Here is an 8,714-nt window from a genome sequence, read left to right on the forward strand (position 1 = left end):
TCATCTAGTCCAACCCCCTGCTCAGGCAGGAAACCCTATACCATTTCGGACAAATGGCTGTCCAGTCTCTTCTTAAAAACTTCCAGTGTTGGAGCATTCACCGCTTCTGGAGGCAGGTTGTTCCACTGGTTAATTGTTCTCACTGTCAGGAAATTTCTCCTTAGTTCTAGGTTGCTTCTCTCCTTGATTAGTTTCCACCTGTTGCTTCTTGTCCTGCCTTCAGGCGCTTTGGAGAATAGCTTGACTCCCTCTTCTTTATGGCAACCCCTGAGATATTGGAACACTGCTATCTTGTCCCCCCTCATCCTTCTCTTCGTTAAACTAGACATACCCAATTCCAGCAGCCGTTCCTTATATGCTTTAGCCTCCAGTCCCCTAATCATCTTTGTTGCTCTTCTCTGTACTCTTTCTAAAGTCTCAACATCTTTTTTACATCGCGGTGACCATTGCGGTAATCTGATTACTTTTTCTTTAAATGAGGAATTGAATGCCAGCCAGCTGGGGTGGAAGTTCAGCAACATCTAGAAGTCACGTTTAATTATTATACGCATCTCCTTAATTAATTATACCCATCCCAATTTAAGTTATGTTTATTCTGACTATATATTCCTAATTCCTTCTAACTCCTTTCCCCAGCAACAGCTTCAGGGGCCATATAGACTGATGTGTCCTAGGAGTAAAATATCTGCTACTAGACGGGGTTCACCCGGGCACCACCTTGTTCACTGGAGGACATAAGCCGTGCAGAACAACATTTTGTACTTTCCATTACTTGATTTTTTTTAGACAGTTACAGGTTGCAAAGGTTAGTTTACTGCATCCAAACTCTGTTCTTCAGAAAGTAACTCATTCCATTTTCACTTCTCATACTTGTCCAACAAAGAAGTTCTTTGAAAGCATCTGGGGACTTACTTTCTTTTTGTTGCCTGCTTTGGTGACAGGAATGGGCACTGGAAGAGAAGCCAAAAAATAAAATAAAATGTCACACTGGGTTGTAACCTGGAGAGACCGTAAACAGGATCAAGCTCACAATCTGAAAGACACACTCTAGCATTCTTCCCCAATCGAAGTGCTTTGGACTACAACTCCAGTTCATACCCCAACTGGCAGAGGATGGTGGTCTTGAAGAACGCATCCGTTTCTCGGCCAACTGGCCTGAAATCGTGCGAGAACTTGTCACTCATCCATGAAACCTTGTGAGATCTCAGGCGGGAGCCTTGAAATCTCCCAAGGCCTCAGCCATTTATAAGCTTAAATGGTAGGAGGTCCTCAACCCGTCAAGGCTGACCCCTATAACCGGAGTCTGAAAAGCAGAATGAAAACTGCAGCCTCCCACCTTCTTCATCCTCATCACTGGCTTGGGCAGACAGCTTCTTCAACCTCTCAATCAGCTGGCTCTCCTCCTCATCCTCTTCTTCTGCTGCCAGTTTTTTCTTCTGCTCTTTTTTCTTGTCTCGTCGCTTCTTTTGCTGCTGCTGCTGTAGGCAAAAGACCCACCCCCAGAAAAAGAGACGGTCAAGGGATGGGCAACCCGCTTACCCTCAAAAGAGTAATGACTTGACTACAAGGTCCACGAGGAACTACCCCAGTGGTGGCGAACCTATGGCACAGGTGCCAGAGGTGGCACTCAGAGCCCTCTCTGTGGGCATGCGCGCCGTTGCCCCAGTCCTAGGCCTTCAGCTGGGTTTTATAAAACCTTTTCGCTTTAGGCCTCCGCCGCCGTGTACAAAAAAAAAAAAGGTTCGATCAATCAGTCAATTTCAACTTCTCGCAGGGAAAAAAAAGATCTTGCAAAGTTGGAATTGATTGAACGTTTTAGTCCCACCCGGTCTGCTGTTACCACCGTAGCCACGCCCACCCAATGGGCCACACCCACCCAATGGGCCACACCCACTCAGCACCCGACGATGCATAAGTGGGTTTTAGGTTGCAGTTTGGGCATTCGGTCCCTAAAAGGTTCGCCATCACTGACCTACTCCATGAGATGATTTGGAAATGACCTGCCTGTTGCTGCTCCTTCTTTTCTTTCTCTGCGGTCTGATTCTCGCTGGAATGTTTCTCTTCCACAGCCAGTTCCTCGAAGAACTTGGGGCACAGGAAAGAAATTTGGGGGAATCAGTGGCAGAAAGATGACCACAGAGCAATAAGATATTTCTAACCCTGCCACTCCTACTGCAAGGGTGTGTTACTTTCTGGCACTTGGGAGTTGTAAGGAGATGGGTGCAGGAACTTTCAGGAATTACAGGAGGATGACATTTGGCCGATGCCATGAGGTTAGGATGGATGGAACAATGTTTAGGTGCCTTGGGGGATAAGTTAAAGCAGAGGTCACCAACCTTTTCATGCTGGCGGCCCGGAGGGAAAGGGAGCAGGTGGGAAATTTGCACACACACACACGTGTGAACAGGGCTGCGTGCAAGTGGGACCATGTGCATTTGCGCAGCGCTAGCAACCCCATTCGCACATGTGCAGAGGGCTAGCTGCCGCCTCTGCTAGCCCTGCACGCATGCGCAAACGGCCCGTGCAACCTACATAGGGCTAGCAGCCCGTTTGCGTATGAGCGTGCGCTAGCCACTGCCTCTGCTAGTGCCATGTGCATGCGCAAATGGGCTGCACAACCCACGTGCGCTAGCGGCCCCATTTGCACAGGCGCTAGCCATCGCTGCTTCTAGCCCCGTGCGCATGCACAAACGGGTCTGTGGGCTCTAGTGCGAGTGAGGGTGAGTGTGCACACTGGCCAGCCTGTCAGGGGACCCCTGAGTTAAAGTACAGTAATGGGGACATTATGTTCCTTACAAAAGTCTCCAAATACAGAATTTGGGAAGGAATGGAATTAGGCTTTTCAGTAACGAAAAGGAGTACATTAAACTTCTGCAAGATTTAAGGCACTGATTTTATTTTTTTAGCTCCTCCATCACCTACAAAACAAAGTGCCATGTTCAGGTAATCCTCGACTCATGACCACAATTGAACCCAAAATTTCTTGTTGCTAAGTGAGACAGTTGTTAAGTGAATCACTGCAGTTGTTAAAATTAGTAACACAGTTGTTACGTAATCTGGCTGCACCACTGACTTTGCTTGTCAGAAGGTCGCAAAAGCAAATCACGTAACCCTGGGGAACTGCAACCGTCATAAATATGAATCATTTGCCAAGCATCTGAATTTTGATCACGTGACCATGGGGGATGCTGCAACAGTTGTGTGAAAAATGGTCATAAGTCATTTTTTTCAGTGTGGTTGTAACTTCGAACAGCCACTAAACGAACTGTTGTAAGTTGAGGACTCCCTGTATTTTGACTGTGCTCATTCTGGGCTTAGAAAAGAAATGTAAAAAGGAATACTGCAGTGAGTAATGTGGATAACGCTCCTTAACCTACCAAAAGGATGATGGAATTTATTTAAAGCATGTAGATGGCCTTCTGTCTCACATGCTGATGCCTAGCTGATCCTAGGCAGCTCTTAACAATTGCAAAATAATTTGTTTCAGGCCCCGTCCCTGTGTCTTTTTTGTGTCTTACTGGATTTACAGGAATCAAAGTTCAGGGTTCAATCTGGACAAAACCATGCACAAAGAGCTTTTACCCCAACTTCTATCAAGACACTCAGACCTGTATTTAAAGAACTGTGCCAAGGGTACTTCTTAAGGGATACAGAGAAACATTTTTAAGACAGGGGCTTGTTTTTTGCTCCACAATTTTTACTTCCAGAAACCCTAAAGACTACGAAACACCCTTCCATCCTTCCAAGATTGGTAAAATAAGGACCTGGGTTGTTGGGGGCAATATGCTGATTCTGTAAACCACTTAGAGAAGACTGTAAAGCATTACGAAGCGGCATATATGTCCAAGTGCTATTGCTAATGAGAAAAGCTAGTTTCTCTTGACTAAAAATAGCTGTGGTAAAACTTTTAAGCAACAAGACCAAAACTTACCGATTTTTTCGTCTTTTTATCCTTCTTTCCCTTCTTTACTAATTTGTCTGAAAGAAACAAAAAAAAAATCAAAGCAAGAGTTGCAAAGTACCATTGTTCTGAAGAAGTTCCAAGGCTTGCACCATTTGGTTCGGTGTCCAACCAAAACAGAATGAGAACAGGAAGATGGGAGTCACTGGCAAACTGAAAACCATTTCTCCTGCTTGGCAAAGTATGAGCCGGTGTGATATAAAGATTAAAGTATTGGATGGAATCTGCAGGCTGAAGTCTTTATTTCAGGGGTCTTCAAACTTGGCCCTTTTATGACTTGTGGACTTCAACTCCCAGAATTCCTCAGCCGGCTGAGGAATTCTGAGAGTTGAAGTCCACAAGTCATAAAAGGGCCAAGTTTGAAGACCCCTGCTTTATTTGAATCAGAATTGAAAGGAACCATGGAACCTAAGAGATGTTGCATCAATCACAATTACTGTGCCGCCCAGAATTGTCGTCATGTGTATAAAATTAGGGGGATTTTCACAAACACTGCCCTAAGCATCCAAACCAAATATAGTACTTTAAAAAAAAGCCAAACCAACATACAGGTAGCCTTTGATTTAGGACTAAAATTGAGTCTGACGTTTCAGTGGCTAAGCAAGACAGTTAAGTGAATTTTGCTCCATTTTACGACCTTTCTTGCCACAGTTGCTAAGTGAATCACTGCAGTTGTTAAGTTAGTAACACGGTTGTTAAGTGAATCTGGCTTCCCCATTGACTCTGCTGGTCAGGTCACAAAACGTGATCACATAGCCTCGGGATACTGCAACTGTCACAAATACAAGCTGACTGACCAGCATCTGAATTTTGGTCACATGATCATGGGGATGTTGCAATGGCCGTAAGAGAAAATCAGCCATAAGTCGCTTTTTTCAATGATGTTGCAACTTCAAATGGTCACTAAATGAATGGCTGCAAGTTGAAGACTACCTGCAGTTTATGACTCATTTCAAAGTCATCTAAGCGCCTAAAGTATTACTACAGTATTAGATTCTTATCCCATCTCTTGTCCCATAACTCAAGGTGGCCAACTTATCTAATACTCTTGCCTCTTACTTTCCCCCACAACAATATTGTGAGATGAATTCAACTTACAGAAAGTGACTGTCCAAAGTCACTCAGCTGGCTTTCAAGCCTAAGGGAGGTCTAGTGTTCTAGTTTCGAAGCTGGCACATTCAACACAACAACAAATTGGCTCACCAAGCCTTTGTGAATGCGCTCTTCCTTTGGTGCCCTAAGCACCTGCTTATTTTGTTTAATGGTTAATCTAGGACAGGGTTCTCAATTTACATAACTGGAGTGTGAGTCAGAATACCTGATGGTGATGGCTTAGGTCCATTTTCTGGAATTGATATGGCAAGTTTCTCCATTTTTGTTTCCATTGTGATGGATTGACGCCTCTTAGTACTACCCCCCCCCCCAATTATCATTCTTACACGTAATTCTAACATACTGTAAATCATAGTCACCAAGGGAAGAACAGTGCAAATTGAACACTGAAAACTAAACACAAGATTGGCGAACAGACAGGATAGTGTCCAAAATGGTATATGCTCAGTCACCCAGGATGCAATGGGGCTGTCAAGCATATGTATAAGGCGCACTGTAAACTATATCCCATCTTCCAGGACTTTTAAGCTGAAGCTACAGACAGGTTTGTTTATATCGGCAAAAGTTTGTAACTCAAAAATTTGCAAGTAGAAGACGGTCTATATGTATTTGCTTCCAGGATCTTTTAAAAGCTGCATGCAGAAGGGTTGAAACTTTTTTTTCCATCCCAGACTTAGGAAAAAGATTAGGGCACTGACAGCTGTTAAATCATCAGGAGCCCAGTTGGAAAATAAATATAATTGCCAGCTCTGTTCCGAGCCAAATGTCTGTGTATTTGTAATTTGGAGCTGACAAATTTCCAGGGCAGTATTAGGCCATCACAACAGGAGCTCAAGATGAAATTAACAAACATTTCATTGGGCCACATAAAACTGGCATAGCTCTCCAGGGAATCTGCTGAATCTCCAGAAGTTGCTGAAGTCCAATGACAGCTATAATGTCTGGTGGTGAGAAATTTTGGGGAGTTGTTCAGTAAACAGGTTTCTGGTTTGTATTAAAAATGCTGAATCAATGGAGCTGACACTTCAGATCTTGCCGAGGACTCTTTCCCTTTCTTAAGAGCAGGAAACAATCATAGCAACCTCTCTCATTTAGTATCTCCCAAATGCATTGAACTACAACAGTGGTTCTCAACCTTTTTAATGCCGCGACCCCCAACCGGTCGTAAGTCGAGGACTAAACCGGTCGTAAGTCGAGGACTAAACCAGTCGTAAGTCAAGGACTACCCAACCGGTCGTAAGTCGAGGACTTTCCCTGCCCGGGAGCGCCACGCATGCGTGGTTCCGCCCCCTGCGCCGGCCGAGGCGTAGCTGGCAAGCGGCAGAGACGGAGCAGGCCGACCACCAGCTGGCCCAGCTCAAGGGAGGTAAGGCACCCGCTGGAAAAGGGGAAAAAATGGCGGACAGCCTTGCTTGGCGACCCCCGTGAAATGGTCGATCGACTCCAAATGGGGTCGCGACCCATAGGTTGAGAACCGCTGAACTACAACTCCTATCAGCCATGCTAAGGATGATGAAATTTGTACATTGCTAAGTATGAGGAAATAATTTTGTATACTATGCTAGAAAAAGGGATCCAGGTTTACAGAGATGACTAAATGAAGGAAAGCCAGAGAAAGGTAACACTTGAGATTCTAGGGAAGTTGTGGGTACATATGGAAGAAATTTAACGTCAACGTGACATGGGAGATAACCCAGTACAGCAAACAGAGGGCAGAAAGAAGATTGAGAAAGACATCTTACATAAGAATTGGGATCAGGAGGAACCATGTAGTTTTGGCAAGAAGAGAATAGGAGAGGAAAGGTGGAAATTTAGGTTCTGTGGAACCAAACCCAAGGAGATTTATGGGACTCTAGGATGGCCATAGCCTAAATTTCAAGTATTTGGGGCTTCAGCAGAAAACCTGCAATTCTCAAGTAGGAAATAATCCAGTTTGGTTCACCTACTCTGCCCTCTGGAAGTTCTCATCCTCTCATTATAAATATATATCACTTGGGATAGGCACATGCAGCCCTCCCAAGTGGGAATGAGAATGATAGGAGTTAAAACAACATATGGAAGAAAGATGCTACAAGTCAGCAAGTGTCTCTCTAACTACTATGAACAAAGAGTGCTACAAGCTGCTTTCTCAGTCCATCCAACTGGGATTAATTCCAACCCGAATTAATCGTACCAACCGAAAATGAGCATGTGAAGCACTCTCTCTACAGCGTAACACAAAATCTCAAAATGTTATTATATAGCCACACCGATGAACAAATATATCTTTTTGATTAGGTGGACTGCAATATTTATCCAGCTACAGTACTATGAATATTTATCAGCCTGGCCAAAATAATGTTTGCCTCCTTACTTTTTCTTAGGAAATGAGAAGTTGAATTAAATATCAGTTAAATAACAAATTGTTCAATTGGTTAAAGATCATGCAGTGTGTATTGACCTTTTCTGAAGCAGTTATCCTAGTTTGTTATAGGCCACAGTCACTGCAGGTGCATTTCCAATATAACAACACATACTACTCAGTTTTAGCCCCTTCAGTATCTTTTTTTGGATAAAATGTAAATGTGCAATGGCAAAAGGTGTACTTAATCTCATCTCACAGGTCAGGAGCACTCTAAAAATAGTCATGGGACCTTGTCTACCTACATTCACATCACCCCTTCCCACCCTTGACTAAAACTCACCATATCAACCAATGTGGCTTGGACACTTACGACCACTCTAGAGTCCCTGAGATCATATGATCAAAATTTGGACACTTGGCAACTGGTTCATATTTATAACCGCTATGTCCCAAGGTTATGTGATCACTTTTTGCAATCTTCTGACAATGTCAATGAGGAAGTCAGATTCACTTAACAACTGTGTCACTAACTTAATTGCAGAGATTCACGTAACAATTGGGGCAAGAAAGGTTGTAAAATGAGGCAAAATTCACTTACCACAACAGAAATTTCAGGCTTAATTGTGGTTGCAAGTTGAGGATTACCTGTATTCCAAGACACATGCTAGAGAAAACTGAATTAGATAAGTGAAAAGGAGGGAGGGAGGGGGCTGGTTTAGACACATGGAGAGAAGAAAAATGTCATGAGGCTAAACGCAATCAAATACATTCATACTTAGGTTTACTTAAGTTTCTCCTTCGTTATAACCCTCCATCTATATTAGGAATGCTACCTGAGAAAGGAATTTGATATGTTATTTTGAATACATACTAATAAGAAGAATGTTATGGATTGATTAATTAATATTGTTTATGACAACCAATTACACTTATCTATTACTACATTAATTATTGTTAACTATACATATGTACCCAGACAATATTCTGTTTTCAAAATATTGAAAATATTATTGGGGGATAACCCCAATGTTGACCCTAACCCTGTCCTAATCCCAAACCTTACCCCAACCCCAGCTTAAACCCTAACCCCATTCCCTACCCCATCTTATTCCTAGCCCTATAAAATCCAATAACATTCTTTTTTTAAAAAAATGCTACTTACACTAGAACTTACTGCCCATACTTAGGTATGAACTTACTTCTGAATAAATGTACAATTATTCGAAAGGCGGCTATTTATTTCAGATTTTTTTGGTATTATGGCTACAAACTTATTTATAAAGCAGGGAGGGGGAT

At 43.1% G+C, this 8,714-nt stretch overlaps 2 protein-coding genes across 2 annotated transcripts in view; one reads left to right on the forward strand and one right to left on the reverse strand.

Annotated features, from left to right (window-relative positions):
- LOC107299069 (ATP-binding cassette sub-family F member 1-like) overlaps positions 1-1,981 on the reverse strand; it is a gene marked incomplete at its 3' end in the record, with an annotated part of 29,265 nt that extends 27,284 nt beyond the window's left edge. Inside the window, exons 1-4 of the mRNA XM_029286672.1 lie at positions 1,977-1,981; positions 1,540-1,600; positions 1,337-1,478; positions 913-950 (exon numbers count right to left, since the gene is read on the reverse strand). Of these exons, the coding sequence (XP_029142505.1) occupies positions 913-950; positions 1,337-1,478; positions 1,540-1,600; positions 1,977-1,981 (246 nt within the window). The remainder of the gene's footprint in view (positions 1-912; positions 951-1,336; positions 1,479-1,539; positions 1,601-1,976) is intronic.
- Positions 1,982-6,011: 4,030 nt separating this feature from the next.
- The window catches only part of LOC107299070 (guanine nucleotide-binding protein-like 1), a gene marked incomplete at its 3' end in the record, with an annotated part of 18,647 nt that continues 15,944 nt past the window's right edge, over positions 6,012-8,714 (forward strand). The window contains exon 1 of the mRNA XM_015828437.1: positions 6,012-6,021. Coding sequence (XP_015683923.1) covers positions 6,012-6,021 — 10 coding nt within the window. The remainder of the gene's footprint in view (positions 6,022-8,714) is intronic.

This window comes from Protobothrops mucrosquamatus, unplaced genomic scaffold, assembly GCF_001527695.2.
Source record: "Protobothrops mucrosquamatus isolate PMUCROS unplaced genomic scaffold, P.Mucros_1.0 scaffold4502, whole genome shotgun sequence".
Taxonomy (NCBI): Eukaryota; Metazoa; Chordata; class Lepidosauria; order Squamata; family Viperidae; genus Protobothrops; species Protobothrops mucrosquamatus.